General features: G+C 40.9%; 1 protein-coding gene across 1 annotated transcript in view; it reads left to right on the top strand.

The window, feature by feature from the left end:
- Positions 1 to 2,053: 2,053 nt before the first annotated feature.
- The window catches only part of LOC145850382 (uncharacterized), a 37,455-nt gene continuing 20,674 nt past the window's right edge, over positions 2,054 to 18,834 (top strand). The window contains exons 1-2 of the mRNA XM_082977338.1: positions 2,054 to 2,232; positions 18,704 to 18,772. Of these exons, the coding sequence (XP_082833464.1) occupies positions 2,229 to 2,232; positions 18,704 to 18,772 (73 nt within the window). The 5' untranslated portion in view covers positions 2,054 to 2,228. The remainder of the gene's footprint in view (positions 2,233 to 18,703; positions 18,773 to 18,834) is intronic.

Raw genomic sequence — 18,834 nt, 5'->3', positions numbered from 1 at the left:
ATTCTTAAAATTAAGCACATTAATCCGCTTTACAAGAGGTGTAGAGTCTAACTGGCATACATAAGCAGCGAGAGAGTTTCATGTTGGGGGAAAATAATTTTCACCATAAAAATGCACCTTTATAATAAAAGCATTACATGCATAATCGCATTTGGGGTCACTTTTGATAATGGTGTTTTCCCGCTAATGGCTCATTAGCGCTTATAGCCTATTGCCCGTTTGCGCATAGCTGTGCTTATAACGTAAAGAAATAGCCTAATATTTTATCACGTTTTAAGCTAAACGTTCTGATCTGTTGCGTCAGCCTCATTGTGTAAATACATATTTTTATGCTAGTGGTTGTATTAATTTGGGATCTACCGCATCCCACACCTGTCCTAGACTATGTTTGGAATATTTATTTATTTAGGTCAACTATTGTACTATGGGGGATAATAGATTGACATAGGCTAGTGCTTTTGCTGTTCGTTAGGCCTACTCATCTTGTTGGCTGACGAAAAGTAAATGTGGACAGTTCTTCCAATATCTTCAATATGCACCTCGGAATTGGATAAGGAAGCGTGCAGATGCGTCCCCGAAGTATCTGTCTTCACCTGTAGCCTGTGAAAAAGACCCTATGACGTGATGGAGAGACATGTCAGTGAGAGGTGCTATGGAGCATGCAGCACTCAGGGAGAAGAGAACAACTGCCACTGGCCGCAAAAGGCATATGGCAGATGATCAGCCTTATAATAACATCAGCATTACTTCCTCCTGCATTTTTGTATGAGTGACAACAAGGTGGCATTGTACATAGAGTGCCTTGAAAAATAATTTTCCCCCTTTCTGAATTTAAAAATGTTAGCATATTATTGATTCTGATTGTTATCAGATCTTCAACCTAAACCTAACATTAGATAATGGGAACCTTAGTTTAAAAATAACAAAACAAATCTATAGTTATTTTATTTATTTAACTAACACATTTAGGCAACACCCAATTCCCCTGTGTGAAAAAGTAATTGTCAACTTAAGCTCAATAACTGGTTGTGCCACCTTTTGCTACAATTACCGTAACCAAATGCTTCCTGTAGTTGTTTTTCAGTCTGACGTCACTGTGGAGAAATTTTGGACCACTCTTGCATGCAGAACTACTTTAACTCAGCAACATTTGTAGGTTTTGTCAAGCAAGAAGTTTTCGTTTTAAGTCCTGTCACAACATTCTCAGTTGGGATTAGGTCTGGACTTTGTCTAGACTTTTTATTTTATTTTAGAATATAATACATTCATTCTAACATAATTATTGCGACAAACAGGCATATGAAATGCCAATATCGTTATATCACTGACAATGTGGTGATGAAATTGTAAAAACTGAACACACTACGCAGTTTTTATTTTATTTATATATTATTTTTTAATATTTATTTAACTAGGCAAGTCAGTTAAGAACCAATTCTTATTTTCAATGACAGCCTTGGAACAGTGCGTTAACTGCCTTGTTCAGGGGTAGAACAACAGATTTTTACCTTGTCAGCTCAGGGATTCAGTCTTACAGTTACTAGTCCAACGCTCTAACCACTAAGCTACCTGCCGCCAGTATAGAGTGATGAGCAATTTATTGTTACAATCTATCGAAAATTATCAGATTTTTCAGATCTATATGTCTGTGTCCGATAATGGGTTTGGTCATTGTTAAATTCAAGGAATACCGTAGCGTTATCAAAGGAAGGAATGTTGCCAACTAATCAACTACGTTTGTAATGTTTAGTGGATGAATTTGTATTGTAATGTAATATTCATGCCTGGATTCTAGGACATCTGATTTTATACTCACATTACACAATAAGTGCAAACTAACTGTGGCAAAAGTAGTACTTTTGATGTGTTACATTTCTATTGTATATTATGATTGGCATCCCTAATGTAATAATTTGCTTTCTGTTTTGCTCTAACCTAATTCCCCTTTGCACAGAAGTAGAGAACAGGTTAAGGCAGTTAAAAGGAATGCATCAACACAACACCTTAGAAATTAGACACATCACCTTTTAAAAATGCACACAGTCAAGATTAAGTCCTCTATGGGTGCACCACGGATTCTAAGACAAACTACTCCTGATCGTCTGAATATTGCACTATACATACTGGATACATATAACTTGGTATAGCTATAGTCATATATTTATTGCGAAATTATGATATCAACCAATAAGACATTTTAAAATCAACAGAATTTCAATTTCACAATAATGGGTAAGTATTTTAATATGCATTATAATAAGCCACATTTTTACAATTTTCAACAAAAGAAAAATCTGTAAACTCACTTATAAATACATGTTCGGTCAATGATATAGAAAAGGGTCATTAGGCTATGCATTGTTTCAGTACAATGCCGTTGAAATGATTCATGACGTCATTTCATAGAATATCTCAGATACCTTATTTTTTTTATTTTTATGGCCAACCACCACAGGCTGAATTTTTTCTTCTTCATCTACTTATCAGGGATCTACAATGTGCTACCGTTTTGGGGACGTATGCTCCTACATATGTTGCTGTGCTACCTGACATTTTTATTTGGGAGCACCAGTGCCCCTAGAAGAAAAAAAATCACTCAGATAACAAATGTTGTAATGATTTCTTTGCTGCCTCCAGCCTCAGTAGTATGCAAACATGTTGTGGCACAGAAAGAAAGGACAATTGAGATGAGCTTCAAAAGTAATTAGGATTCATATAGATCCAATGTAGGATATATCTCAATCTTAAAAAAAAGTATTCTTGTTCTTCTAAACCTGCAATCTGCAGATGCTACACAAAATATAAGGTTGTTTTCCCAATATTTGTAAAGTAAATGTAAACAAACACTGTATGGCAAGCGGTACCGGAGTGCCAAGTCTAGGTCCAAAAGTCTCCTTTTACCCCCAAGCCATAAGACTGCTGAACAATTAATCAAATGGCCACCCTACTCTCTGTTTAATATCTATGCATAGTCACTTTACCCCTATCTACATGTACAAATTACCTCGACTAGCCTGTACCCCGCATATTGACTTGGTACCGAAACCCTCTGTATCTATCCTCATTATTGTTATTTTATTGTTACTTCTTCATTACTTTTTTTAACTTTAGTTTATTTAGTAAATATTTTCTTAAACCCATTTTCTTAAAACTGCATTGTTATTTAAGGGCTTGTAAGTAAGCGTTTCACGGTAAGGTCTACACCTGTTGTATTCGGTGCATGTGACAAATAACATTTGATTTGATTTACAGCCTCAACATGGTTCAAACTATAATGTTGATATCATGGATGGTCGGACTTTGCATCCATAGCTCTGTCTATGAATTGGAGTGTGGTTATATTTCTCCAGCCCCATCCTTCAACCTTTTACCAGATTGTCGCTTTAATACATCACATATTTTTCACTGTGCTCCTAAATGTATTTATGTGTTCCTACATTTTTCAACTTAGGAACACATGTGCTCATAGAGCCCTGCTTATACATTTTGAGATTTTGGGGTATTTTGGTACTTTAATAATATGAGTGCTTTCACAAGGAAACATAAAAATGTCAAAAACTAGATATAAATGTATGTTGTCTTTAATTTATCATACCATCGTCAACAAAATGTAACGTCCAGTGGCGGTTCTAGCTTGTATGGCTCCCTGATGTACAAATGAGCGACAGAAAACCGATCTCGCAAATGTCACTCTTCTGAAATGTTTTGGTGCAGCTGCTCCGTGCCACTCCCGGCAAGATGCTGCCACAGGCGGCTGCCCATGTTGCCTGTACCTAAATACGCCACTGCTACCATCACCAAAATGTCATACATTTTACCCCCTTTAAAATTGACATGCATACATACTTTCAAAGGTCACTATATTGAATCCCACATCATGTAAAACCCAATTTCATAGAGAATGTTACAAACAGAATATATGTAGTAACTTAGTTTGAAAAGATGGTGATTGGATCTAAATAAGCATTTGGCAATTGGTAGGCTAAATTCTGTTAAATTTTCTTTAACTGACATTTCCCGAAAGTCAGACTCTTCCCACAGGCCAAGTTATTTTTTCTCAGCTACATTCACCAAAGTTTGTGTGATTATATTTAGATAACGTCAGACTTTTACTAAGGGATTGTTTTTATGTTGTCAAATTTGTATCAATATAAAATTTCTTTGAAAAAATGCAAAAAAAAGAATATATGTTTTTGCATTTTAGAGTTCGAAAGATGAATAAAGTATTCATCCATAATCTGCTGGTTAAATGTCCAATCCTGGAATGTCTTAACAAAATTAAACCAAAATATTTAGGCTGACTTCTTTCAGTGTCCAGAAAAATGGATTTGCGGTATATGCAAATATGTTCATATTTAATTAGATATTGTCAAATGTTTCCTTTTAAATACAGTATTTCAGAAAATGTGTAATAAAAAATATATAATATTTGTATCTACATTCAATTGTTAAAAATTGATTGTGATATGATTAAAGGGGAAAATGTACCTATTAGGATAGGATAACTGCAGAACTCATTTAGCTGAAAGCTGTCTCAATTCATTATTGTGGAATTGTTCTATATCTTAAGCTATAGCTACTGTGATTGAAACATGAGATGTAGTAAGAGAACTGTCAATTGATTTATGATCTTAATGCTAATTTGTATGTGGTTTAACTTAAGAATCGTTCCCTTTTTAATTTTGTTTTTGACTAAAATGACATTCCCAAATCTAACTGCCTGTAACTCAGGACCTGAAGCAAGGAAATGCATATTCTTGATACCATTTGAAAATTAATGTAGGAGAATTGGATCTGGTAAAAGATAATACAATGACAAAACTTTGTTTTCTACATATTTTTTGTTCCATCATATTTGAAATGCAAGAGAAAGGCCATTATATCACTTAGGAGCCTATGCAGAATATAGGTTTTGGCCACTAGATGGTAGTAGTGTACGTGCAAAGTTTTAGACAGGTCGAATTAACCATTGCATTACTGTTCAAAGTGTTGTATCAAGTCTGCCTAAATGTGCCGAATTGGTCAATTGATACATTTTCAAGTACATAACTTTAGAGAACACACAAACTTTAAAATGTTTATTTTCACCTTTATTTAACCAGGTAGGCCAGTGAGAACAAGTTCTCATTTACAACTGCGACCTGGCCAAGATAAAGCAAAGCAATATGACAACAACAACATCACAGAGATACACATAAACAAACGTACAGTCAATAACACAATAGAAAATCTATGTACAGTGTGTGCAAATGTAGAAGAGTAGGGAGGTAAACAATAAATAGGCCATAGAGGTGAAATATTTACAATTTATCATTAACACTGGAGTGATAAATGTGCTGATGATGCTGTGCAAGTAGAGATACTGGGGTGCAAAAGAGCAAGAGGGTAAGTAATAATATGGGTATGAGGAAGTTGGGTGTGCTATTTACAAATTGGCTGTGTACAGGTACAGTGATCAGTAAGCTGCTCTGACAGCTGATGCTTAAAGTTAGAGAGGGAGATAAAAGACTCCAGCTTCAGTGATTTTTGCAATTCGTTCCAGTCATTGGCAGCAGAGAACTGGAAGGAAAGGCGGCCAAAGGAAGTCCTGGCTTTGGGGATGACCAGTGAAATATAACGGGTGGGTGTTGCTATGGTGACCAGTGAGCTGAGATAAGGCAAGGCTTTACCTAGCAAAGACTTATAGATGACCTGGAGTCAGTGGGTTTGGCGACGAATATGTAGTGAGGGCCAGCCAACGAGAGCATACAGGTCGCAGTGGTGGATAGTATATGGGGCTTTGGTGACAAAACAGATGGCACTGTGATAGACTACATCCAGTTTGTTGAGTAGAGTGTTGGGGGCTATTTTGTAAATGACATAGCCGAAGTCAAGGATCGGTAGGATAGTCAGTTTTACGAGGATTTGTTTGGCAGCATGAGTGAAGTATGCTTTGTTGCAAAATAGGAAGCTGATTCTAGATTTAATTTTGGATTGGAAATGCTTAATGTGAGTCTGGAAGTAGAGTTTACAGTCTAACCAGACACCTAGGTATTTGTAGTTGTCCACATATTCTAGGTCAGAACCGTCCAGAGTAGTGATGCTAGTCGAGTGGGAGGGTGCAGGTAGCAATCAGTTGAAGAGCATACACTTAGTTTTACTAGTATTTGAAAGCAGTTGGAGGCCCCTGAAGTAGTGTTGTATGGCATTGAAGCTATTTTGGAGGTTTGTTAGCACAGTGTCCAAAGAAGGGCCAGATGTATACAGAATGGTGTCATCTGCATAGAGGTGGATCAGAGAATCACCAGCAGCAAGAGCGACATCATTGATATATACAGAGAAAAGAGTCGGCCCGAGAATTGAACCCTGTGGCACACCAATAGAGACTGCCAGAGGGTTCAACAGGCCCTCCGATTTGACACACAGAACTCTATCTGAGAAGTAGTTGGTGCCTCGCCTAGGCAGTCATTTGAGGCGCCAAGGCTATTGAGTCTGCCGATAAGAATGCAATGATTGACAGAGTCGAAAGCCTTGGCCAGGTCGATAAAGACGGCTGCAGAATACTGTCTTTTATCGATGGAGGTTATGATATCGTTTAGGACCTTGAGCGTGGCTGAAGTGCACCCATGACCAGCTCGGAAACCAGATTGCATAGTGGAGAAGGTACGGTGGGATTCGAAATGGTCAGTGATCTGTTTGTTAACTTGACTTTCGAAGATTTTAGAAAGGCAGGGCAGGATGGATATAGGTCTATAACAGTTTGAGTCTAGTGTCTCCCCCTTTGAAGAGAGGGATGACAGCTTTCAAATCTTTGGGGATCTCAGACGATACGAAAGAGGTTGAATAGAACAGTAACAGGGGCTGCAACAATTTCGGCTGATAATTTTAGAAAGAGAAGGTCCAGATTGTCTAGCCCAGCTGATTTGTAGGGATCCAGATTTTTTGCAGCTCTATTAGAACATCAGCTGTCTGGATTTGGGTGAAAGAGAAGCGGGGAGGGGGCTTGGGAAAGTTGCTGCAGGGGTTGCTGAGATGTTGGCCAGGGTAAGGGTAGCCAGGTGACCACCATTTTAAAGACAAGACTCTCCTTTATCTAACCACATTGTCCGATTTCAAAAAGGCTTTACAACGAAAGCAAAACATTAGATTATGTCAGGAGAGTACCCAGCCAGAAATAATCAGACACCCATTTTTCAAGCTAGCATATAATGTCACAAAAATCAAAACCACAGCTAAATGCAGCACTAACCTTTGATGATCTTCATCAGATGACACTCCTAGGACATTATGTTATACAATACATGCATGTTTTGTTCAATCAAGTTCATATTTATATAAAAAAACAGCTTTTTACATTAGCATGTGACGTTCAGAACTAGCATACCCACCGAAAACTTCCAGTGAATTTACTAAATTACTCACGATAAACGTTCACAAAAAACATAACAATTATTTTAAGAATTATAGATACAGAACTCCTTTATGCAATCGTGGTGTCCGATTTTAAAATAGCTTTTCGGTGAAAGCACATTTTGCAATATTCTGAGTCGATAGCCCGGCCATCATGGCTAGCTATTTTGACACCCACCAAGTTTGGCACTCACCAAACTCAGATTTACTATAAGAAAAATTGGATTACCTTTGCTGTTCTTCGTCAGAATGCACTCCCAGGACTTCTACTTCAACACCCAATGTTGTTTTGGTTCCAAATAATCCATAGTTATATCCAAATAGCGGCGTTTTGTTCTTGCGTTCAAGACACTATCCGAAGGGTGACGCGCCGGCGTGTACCGTGACAAAAAATTTCTAAATATTCCATTACCGTACTTCGAAGCATGTCAAACACTTTTTAAAATCAATTTTTATGCGATTTTTCTCGTAAAATAGCGATAATATTCCGACCGGGAGACGTCGTTTTCGTTCAAAGACTGAAAATGTAAAATGGACTCTTCACGTGCATGCGTGCGCCCGTTTCATTGTTCTCAGATCGACCACTATCCAAATGCGCTACTGTTTTTCAGCCAGGGACTGCAGAGTCATCATTCAATGTTCTGGCGCCTTCTGAGAGCCTATGGGAGCCTTAGAAAATGTCTCGTTACAGCAGAGATCCTCTGTTTTCAATAAAGAGGGTATAGAAGGCCAAGAAATGGTCAGAGAGGGCACTTCCTGTTTAGAATATTCTCAGGTTTTGGCCTGCCATATGAGTTCTGTTATACTCACAGACACCATTCAAACAGTTTTAGAAACTTTAGAGTGTTTTCTATCCAAATCTACTAATTATATGCATATTCTCGTTTCTGGGCAAGAGTAGTAACCAGTTTAAATCGGGTACGTTTTTTATCCGGCCGTGAAAATACTGCCCCCTAGCCCCAACAGGTTAATGTTCTCCACGACATGTTGAACCGTTTGGTCTTCGTCTTTCTCGATGACATCCTCGTCTTCTCCCTCTCCACCCAAGAACACGTGCTCCACGTCTGACAGGTTCTCGCCTTCTGGAGAACCAGATTTTTGTAAAAGCAGAGAAGTGTGAATTCCATTGCTCCAGCATCTCCTTTTTGGGTTATATCATTGCCGCAGGGAGTGTACAGATTGAGTGGAAGTGGATTGGACCCAGCCTACGAATAGGGTGCAGCTGCAACATTTCCTGGAATTCTCCAACTTTTATTGCTGCTTTACACGTGTTTACCACACCCTGGCTTCCCCATGTCAGCACTCACTTCTTCCAAGGTTCTGTTCACGTGGTCCCCAGCTGCTGACCGGGCGTTCCGGGATCTCAAACACCGCTTCACCACAGCTCCCATCTTGGTTATCCTGACCCGCCAGTTCGTGCTTCAGATGTCGGAGTGGGGGCTGTCCTGTCCAAGCGTTCTGCCCTGGTCCTCAAGTTAAATCCCTGCGCCTTCTTCCCTCACCGCCTCAATGCCATGGAGAGGAACTATGATGTGGGGAATCGTGAGCATCTCGCTGTGAAGACGGCGTTGGAGGAGTGGAGGCACTGGCTGGCGGGGGCGGAACATCCGTTCATTGTGTGGACCGACCACAAGAACCTGGAAAATCTCTGCACCGCCAAGTGCCTCAATTCCCTTGCAAGCTATGTGGGCCCTGCTGTTCACCCGGTTTAACTTCTCCCTCTCATACTGGCCGGGATCCAAGAATGTCAAGCCGGTGTCACGCCACAATAACCCCACGGCATCAACCCCGGAATCCAAGACCAACCTCCCTCCTCGCGCCTGGTGACGGCAATCAGCTGGGGAATAGGGAAGCAGGTTCGTGAGGCACAGCCTTCCCAGCCGAACCCCAGGGGGCCTAGATAACCGGATGTTTGTTCCTGGCACAGTCCTCAGTCCTTGAGTGGGCCCACTCCTCCAGGCTTGCCTGCCACCTTGGCTCCCGTAGAACCCTGGACTTTGTGCGACAACTCTTCCGCTCCGCAAGCTCTGGCTGGACTCCAACATCTGCCTGTCCCTCACCGTCCCTGGTCTCACATATCTCTGGACTTTGTCACGGGTTTCCCCCCATCTCATGGCAACACCACCAGCCTGACCGTAGTGTATCGGTTTTCCAAAGCCGCCCACTTCATTCCTCTCCCCAAGCTACCCTCTGCCAAAGAGAAGGCCCGGCTCATGGTGCAGCACGTCTTCCGGATCCATGGACTGCCAGTGGACATCCCAGATCTGGAAGGCATTCTGCACTCTCACGGGTTCCACCCTCAGTCCAACGGCCAGTCAGAGCGAGCCAACCAAGACCTGGAGACGACTCTGCATTGCCTGTTCTCCGCCAACCCCACCACCTGGAGCCAGCAACTTGTGTGGGTCGAATACGCCCACAACACCCTTACTTGCTCTGCCACAGTTCTATAGCCCTTCGAGTTCCCTGGGGTATCAGCACCCGCTCTTCCCTGAGCAGGAGGAAGAGGTCGGCATACCTTCGGCCCAGATATTTGTCTGCTGCTGTCATCGTACCTGGAAGAGAGCCCGGTCGGCCCTTCTCAGGACCACCTCCTGGTATCAACGACAAGCAGATCGCCGCTGGTATCGTCTCGGGCAGAAGGTATGGCTGCCTGCCCGAGATCTGCCCCTCTGTGTGGAATCCCGCAAACTCTCCCCTCTCCAAATTAGTAACCATGTCTCACCCCACATCCACTTTGTGCATGACACAAGTAATTTTTCCAACTATTGTTTACAGACAGATTATTTCACTTCTAACTCACTGTATCACAATTCCATTAGGTCAGAAGTTTACATACGCTAAGTTGACTGTGCTTTTAAACAGCTTGGAAAATTCCAGAAAATTATGTCATGACTTTAGAAGCTTCTGATAGGCTAATTGACATCACGTGACTCAATTGGAGGTGTACCTGTGGATGTATTTCATGGCCTACCTTCAAACTCAGTTCCTCATTGCTTGACATCAAGGGAAAATCAAAAGAAATCAGCCAAGACCTCAGAAAAAAAATTGTAGACCTCCACAAGTCTGGTTCATCCTTGGGAGCTATTTCCAAATGCCCGAAGGTTCCACGTTCATCTGTACAAACAATAGTACGTAAGTATAAACACCATGGGACCACACAACCGTCATACCACTCAGGAAGGAGGCGCTTTCTGTCTCCTAGAGATGAATGTACTTTGGTGCGGAAAGTGCAAATCATTCCCAAAAAAGACCTTGTGAAGATGCTGGAGGAAACAGGTACAAAAAAAAACTTTTTGGAGAAATGTCCTCTGTCTGATGAAACAGAAATAGAACTGTTTGGCCATAATGACCAGCGTTATGTTTGGAGGAAAAAGGGGAGGCTTCCGAGCCGAAGAACAACATCCTAACCATGAAGCACGGGGGTGGCAGCATCATGTTGTGGGGGTGCTTTGCTGCAGGAGGGGCTGGTGCACTTCACAAAATAGATGGCATCATGAGGCTGGAAAATTATGTGGATATATTGACGCAACATCTCAAGACGTCAGTCAGGATGTTAAAGCTTGGTCGCAAATGTGTCTTCCAAATGAACAATTACCCCAAGCATACTTCCAAAGTTGTGGCAAAATGGCTTAAGGACAACGAAGTCAAGGTATTGGAGTGGCCATCACAAAGCCCTGACCTCCATCCTACAGAAACTTTGTGGGCAGAACTGAAAAAGTGTGTGCGAGCAAGGAGGCATACAAACCGGACTCCGTTACACCAGCTCTGTCAGGAGGAATGGGACAAAATTCCCCCAACTTATTGTGGGAAGGTTGTGGAAGGCTACCCGAAACATTTGACTCAAGTTAAACAATTTAAAGGAAATGCTACCAAATACTAATTCAGTGTATGAAAACTTCTGACCGACTGGGAATGTGATGAAAGAAGTACAAGCTGAAATAAATAATTCTCTCTACTATTATTCTGACATTTCACATTCTTAAAATAAAGTGGTGATCCTAACTGACCTAAGACAGAGCATTTTTACTGGGATTCAATGTCAGGAATTGTGAAAAGCTGAATTTAAATGTATTTGGCTAAGGTGTATGTAAACTTTCGACTTCAACTCTTTTGATATACAGTGCATTTGGAAAGTATTCAGATCCCTTGACTTTTTCCACATTTTGTTACGTTACAGCCTTATTCTAAAATGGATTAAATACATGTTTTTTCTCATCAATCTACAAACAATATCCCATAATGACATCACATAATTACAATGTGAAAACAGGTTTGTAGAAATTTTAACAAATGTATTAACATAAAAACAGAAATACCTTATTTACATAAGTATTCAGACCCTTTGCTATGAAACTCGAAATTGAGCTCGGGTGCATCTTGTTTCCATTGATATTCCTTGAGATGTTTCTACAACTTAATTGGAGTCCACCTGTGGTAAATTGAATTGATTGGACATGATTTGGAAAGGCACACCCCTGTCTAAATAAGGTCCCACAGTTGACAGTGCATGTAAGAGCAAAAACTAAGCCAATAGGTCGAAGGCATTGTCCCCAGAGCTCCGAGACAGGATTGTGTTGATGCACAGATCTGGGGAAGGGTACCAAAACATTTCTGTAGCATTAAAGGTCCCCAGGAACACATTGGCCTCCATCATTCTTAAATGGAAGAAGTTTGGTCACCACTCTGAGCAATTGGGGTAGAAGGGCCTTCGTCAGGGAGGTGACCAAGAACCTGATGGCCACTCTTACAGAGCTCCAGAGTTCCTCTGTGGAGATGGGAGAACCTTCCAGAAGGACAACCATCTCTGCAGCACTCCGCCAATCAGGCCTTTATAGTAGAGTGTCCAGACGGAAGCCTCTCCTCAGGAAAAGGCACATGACAGCCCGCTTGGAGTTTGCCAAAAGGCACTTAAAGTTCTCTCAGACCATGAGAAAGAAGATTATCTGGTCTGATGAAACCAGGATCTGCAGGGAAGATTTGGAGAAATTCCCCAAATACAGGTGTGCCAAGTTTGTAGCGTCATACCCAAGAAGACTTGAGGCTGTAATCGCTGCCAAAGGTGCTTCAACAAAGCACTGAGTAAAGGGTCTGACTACTTACATAAATGTGATATTTCAGTTTTTTTATTTTGAATACATTAGCCAACATTTCTAACATGTTTTTGCTTTGTGTGGGATATTGTCAAACTCTGAAACTCTCAACATGATTGAAGAAGGTAAAGACTAGACCAGAACATTCACAGTCTGCAGCTGCATTTCTCATCAGAATGAGCGTGTTTAGGGTGCTAAGTATTCATATTTCCGTGAGGGTAACTTCCAAATGTATGTACGATAATTTGACTCTCTTTGTCCCTCCCTCTCTTCAACTTTCCCCACCCCCTTTCGATTGTGTAACAAGCCATCATATCGTGTCAGTCCACTAGGGACTTTTATCTCATGTAAGTGTGTATGTGTATTCTGCTATTATTTAGTTAGTTAATAAATACATTATTAAAGTAATTCGTGTAGTTCTGAATATTCAAAAGGACTAGGGTTCTTGCAAATATCAAGAGGTCTACGATGTTCAGAATAAGACTGATGAGGTAATAATTAATAATTGACTGTTATTGATGTAAGAGATATCCGTATACCTTTAGAGTTTAATTCGGGAGATAGTAAGTCGTTAAACAACTATTCTCCTGGTGCCCTAAATTCCTAATGAGTTAATTGTTACACGATTAATTTAATCGAGTAACAATTAAACATAATTAGCTTGATTATATAAATAACAGTCATCAGATTAATAATAGTCAACTCACGACACAGCTCATGAGTTACATGCGGCGCTCAGGAACTTAATTGGCGGCTCACAAAAAATATATATGTCAATAAAGTTTGAAAAACCCAGATTTAGCAGATGCTATTACGTAGTGCGACTTAGTACATTCAACTAGGTTTAGTAGGGGAAAACAACTACGTAACACAGGCAAGTACACTCCACACTTATTTGAGCCTCGAATAACCTTTTGGGGTTCAAAATGATTGCCACTGTGGAGGAATCAAATGAATTGTTTTTGTCACATGCTTTTTTAAACAACAGGTGTAGACTAACAGTGAAATGCTTACTTACGGGCCCTTCCCAACAATGCAGAGATACTTTTTTTGGAGCTATAATAGAAAAATGTAATAATGAAAGTCATAATAGATACACAATGATTAACGATAACTTGGCTATATACAGTACATGGGGAGCCAGTAGCGAGTTGATGTGTCGGGGTACGAGGTAGTTGAGGTAGATAATTAATAAACAGTAGCAGCAGTGTTTGTTATGAGTCAAAAAAGTTAGCGCAAAAATTATCAATGCAGATAGTCCGAGTAGCTATTTGGTTAACTATTTAACTAAATATTTGGCAGTTTTATGGCTTGGGGCTAGAAGCTGTTCAGGGTCCTGTTGGTTCCAGACTTGGTGCATCAATACCAATTGATGTGCTGTAGAAGAGAGAACATTCTATGAATTCGGTAGCTGGAGTTATTAGACAATTTTTGACACCGTCTGGTATAGTGGTCCTGGATGGCGGAGAGCTCCCCCAGTGATGAACTGGGCTGTGCGCACTACCCTTTATAGTGCCTTGCAGTTGGATGCCAAGCAGTGATGCAACCAGTCAAGACGCTCTCAATGGTGCAGCTGTAGAATTTTGAGGATCTGAGGGCCCATGTCAAATCTTTTCAGCCTCCTAAGGGAAGAGGCATTGTCGTGCCCTATTCACAGCTGTGTTGGTGTGTTTTGGACCATGATCCTTAGTGATGTGGACACAGAGGAACTTGACGCTCTTGACCCACTCCACTACAGATTGCTGTTGCCTGCTACTATGATAAATCACATGGCGAGGACATTTGATATCAAGCTATCAATGTGCATAATATCTAACATGTGGGGCAAGGGTAGGAAAACCAGATGAAATGCTAATGCATCCAGACAAACTTGGCTGCCCACTGCAAGTTGAGGACACATCATTGGGACACACTGACACACCAACACATACACCCACCCCTCCTCCACACGGTGCTCCTAATCTGCATCTTTTTTGGAGTGATAACGTGCAGGGAGGTGCACTACGTGACCAAAGGTATGTGGACAACTGGTCGTCGAATGTCTAATTCCAAAATCATAGTCATTAATACGGGGTTGGTCCCCCGTTTGCTGCCATAACAGCCTCCACTCTTCTGGGTAAGCTTTCCACTTGATGTTGGAATATTGCTACGGGGAGTTTCTTCCATTTAGCCACAACAGCTTTAGTGAGGTTGGGCACTGATGTTTGGAGATTAGGCCTGGCTCTCAGTTGGCGTTCCAATTCATCCCAAAGGTGTTCGATGTGGTTGAAGTCAGGGCTCTGTGCAGGCCGTCAAGTTCTTCCACATCGATCTCAACAAACCATTTCTTTATGGACCTCGCTTTGTGCACAGGGGCATTGTCATGCTGAAACAGGAAAGGGCCTTCCCCAAACTGTTGCCACAAAGTTGGAAGCACAAAACCGAACCATGAAAAACAGCCCCAGACTATTATTCCTCCTCCACCAAACTTTACAGTTGGCACTATGCATTGGGGCAAACCCAGATTCGTCCGTCAGACTGCCAGATGGTGAATCGTGATTCATCACGTTTCCACTGCTCCAGAGTACAATGGCAGCGAGCTTTATGCCGACACTTGACATTGCTCATGGTAACCGTAGGCATGTGTGCACCTGCTCGGCCATGGAAACCCATTTCATGAAGCTCCCGACATACAGTGCTGACGTTGCTTCCAGAGTGTTGCAACCAAGGACAGACGATGTCTACGCGCCATGCGCTTCAGCACTCTGCGGTCCAGTTCTGTGAGATTGTGTGGCCTACCACTTTGCGGCTGAGTCAATGTAGATCCTGGAAGTTTCCACTTCACAATAGCAGCACCTACAGCTGACTGGGGAAGCAATAGCAGGGCAGAAATGTGAAACATTGACTTGTTGAAAAGGTGGCATCCTATGACGGTGCCACGTTGAAAGTCAATGAGCTCTTCAGTAAGGCCACTCTACTGCCAATGTTTGTCTATGGAGATTGCATGGCTGTGTGCTCAATTGTATACACCTGTCAGCAACGGGTGTGGCTGAAAGAGCCAAATCCACTAATTTGAAGGGGTGTCCACATACTTTTGTATATATAGTGTATTAACGCCAACATTATTTAGGCATATTAAAACACTACATTTCTTTCCTGATCATCATCCGATTCGACCATTAACTTTCAATTTACGGATACGATTACGAGTATGGCCATGTCAGCACACCCAATCCCTATAGGTTGTCTCATTGTCGTCGGGGATCAGGCCTACCACCGTTGCGGCGTTGGAGTCGTGCACGGCCAAGCAGTCGTTGGTGAACAGGGAGTACAGGTGGGGACTAAGCACACACCCTTAAGGGGTCAGTGTGGCAGATGTGTTGTTGCATACCCTAACCACCAGGGGGTGGCCTTCAGGATGCCAGGATCCAGTTACAGAGGAAGGTGTTCAGTCCCAGGGTCCTTAGCTTAGTGATGAGCTTGGAGGGTACTATGGTGTTGAATGTTGAGTAGTAGTCCAATGAACAGCATTGACACATATGTCCAGATGGGAAAGTGCAACAGAGATTGCGTCATCTGTGGATCTGTTGGGGCAGTATGTGACCTGGAGTGGGTCCAGGGCACCTAGGATGATGGTGTTGATGTGAGCAATGACCAGCCTTTCAAGCAGTGGAGGACGGCTCATAATAATGTCTGGAACAGAGCGAATTGAATGGCATCAAACAAATGGAAACCATGTGTTTAATGTATTTGATACCATTTCACCAATTCTGCTCCAGACATTACCAAGAGCCCATCCTCCACAATTAAGGTGCCACCAACCTCCTGTGCTTTCAAAGTATTTCATGGCTACAGATGTAAGTTTTACGGGGCGATAGTAATTTAGACAGGTTACCTTGGTGTTGTTGTGTTCAAAGTAAAAAAAAAAACATTATTCGAGAAAGCCCTTTGTAAAGGTTCAAACAGAACCATTTTGGGTTAAATGTTTAACCTTTTTAATAATATATTTTTACTATTATTGACATGATTATTATTATTATAGGAAATGTATTGCATATTAGTATTTTAATATCAATAATTATTATCCATATTATTACATTGTAACAAAATGGTGAATATTGCAACAATGCAATGCTATTTAGCTGTTTAGGATACTTAACAAGGCTACATAACTGGTATACAAGCTCTAATGACAATACAACACAACAGATGAACAGGAATGACAATTACTCTCACGGGTGGCTAAAAATAACTTTCTGAATGTCACGCCTCCAAATTTCTGATTGGCTGTGGCCGCTACAATATATACAATAAGCTTGTCTTTGCCCACTTTGAGGAAAACACAAGGCCACCGCCGCTCAAGAGGACTGTGGGCTCTCGTTCTCTGTGAGTTAGACATTTAAGCGTGTTAACCCTTGCAAGGTTGCCAGTCAAGGTGACATCCCAAGCCGCATCCTCAGAGCATGTGAGAGTCTCACCTTTCCATGATAGTTTTTAGGCCAAACCGTTCAGACGCTAAAGACGATTTTGTGAGAAGATTGATTTTCGGGATGTCTCGTAGTCTGACAAACAGCGCTCTAGTTCTGTCACCTTTCACAGCAGATGTGGAAGTGTGATATCAGTGTATGTGGTGGATTGAGACACATCCAATGCAAAAAACCCCGAATATAACTAGCTTAAACTGCTAGATTTTTATGGGGAGTTTTTAATATGCTAATTAGATTTAATTAATTAAACACAAGGCCAAATATACAGTATACTAGAGTTGCTTACCAAGACGATATTGAATGTTCATAAGTGGCCTGGTTACAATTTTGACTTAAATCGGCTCGAAAATCTATAGCTGTCTAGCAATGATATATATTTCTACCCCACATGCCACCAGGGGTCTTTTCACAATCCCCAAATTCAGAACAAATTCAAGAAAGCGTACAGTATTATATAGAGCCATTATTGCATGGAACTTCCGTCCATCTCATATTTCTCAAATGAACAGCAAACCTGGTTTAAAAAACAGATAAAGAAATGCATCACGGCACTACGCCTCTCCCCTATTTGTCCTAGATAGTTTGTGTGTATGTATTGATATGTAGTCTATGTGTGCCATTTTTAAATTGATATACTTTTGTCCTTGAGCTGTTCTTGTCTATTAATGTTCTGTATTATGTTATGTTTTGTGTGCGGACCCCAGGAAGAGTTGCTGCTGCTTTCGCAGCAGCTAACGGGGATCCTAATAAAATACCAAGATATCAATAACCAACTTGACAGAGCTTGAAGAATTTAAAAAAGAATAATGTGAAAATATTGTAAAAATCCAGGTGTGCAAAGCTCTTAGAGACTTACCCAGAAAGATTCACACCTGTAATCATTGTCAAAGGTGATTCTGTATCGCTGTGAAATGTGAATCTAAAACGTATTACGCAGGGGTGTGAATACTTATGTAAATTAGATATTTCTGTACTTCATTTTCAATAAATTAGCAAACATTTTGAGAAACATGTTTGAAAAACAGTCGTTATGGGGTAATGTGTGTAGATGGGTGAGAAAAAACATATATTTAAACCATAAGTCATTCAGGCGGGTTTGAACTGTACTGTATTTTAGTCAAGGCTCATCCTACTGCTGTACACACCTTTCTATGGGGTGGCAGGTAGCCTAGTGGTTAGAGTGTTGGGCGAGTAACCGAAAACCTGATGGATCGAATCCCCGAGCTGATAAATTAAAAATCTGTTGTTCTGCCTCTGACCAAGGGGCAATGACGCCGTCATTGAAAATAAAAACTTGTTCTTAACTGATTTGCCTAGTAAAATAAAAAATCATATTATGTAAATATTATGTATTCCGGATATGGCTCGTTCTGATATTTCTTAATTTCTTTATTTTTATTTAGGAAAATTATGTGTATTGTTTTGTATTGTCAGGTATTAATGCACTGTTGGAGCTAAAAACATAAGCATGTTGTTGCCCCTGCTTTAACATATGCAAAATATGTATTCGCAACCAATACCCTTTTATTTGATTTGGGTATTGACTGAAGTGATTAGGGAATCTGATTTGATTAGTGAAAACATGTACTATTTGGATATATTTGTGTTGAGCTAGTGAAGGAGCAGGTTATATGTGGAGGTAGCTAATAGGTAACAAGCACTGTAGGTCATATTTTCATAGTATTAGTTTACCTCTCCCATTTTGAACAGTTGTTGTGCTTTAACCAAATCCATTGTATTGTGTATTTATGTCTTTAGATCATAATTTTCAAATAATACATAAGATGAGTGTATACCAAGTTACATCAACAGTGCTCCTTCTAATGGGTAAGGGACGTGTATTCAACAGAATTAGACATTTTTCATTATATACCTATGATGTCAGTGTT

The sequence above is a fragment of the Salmo salar genome, chromosome 07, assembly GCF_965601325.2.
Source record: "Salmo salar chromosome 07, fSalSal1, whole genome shotgun sequence".
Lineage (NCBI taxonomy): Eukaryota > Metazoa > Chordata > Actinopteri > Salmoniformes > Salmonidae > Salmo > Salmo salar.
The sequence above is the reverse complement of the archived record's forward strand: the minus strand, read 5'-3'. Positions and strand labels throughout refer to the sequence as shown.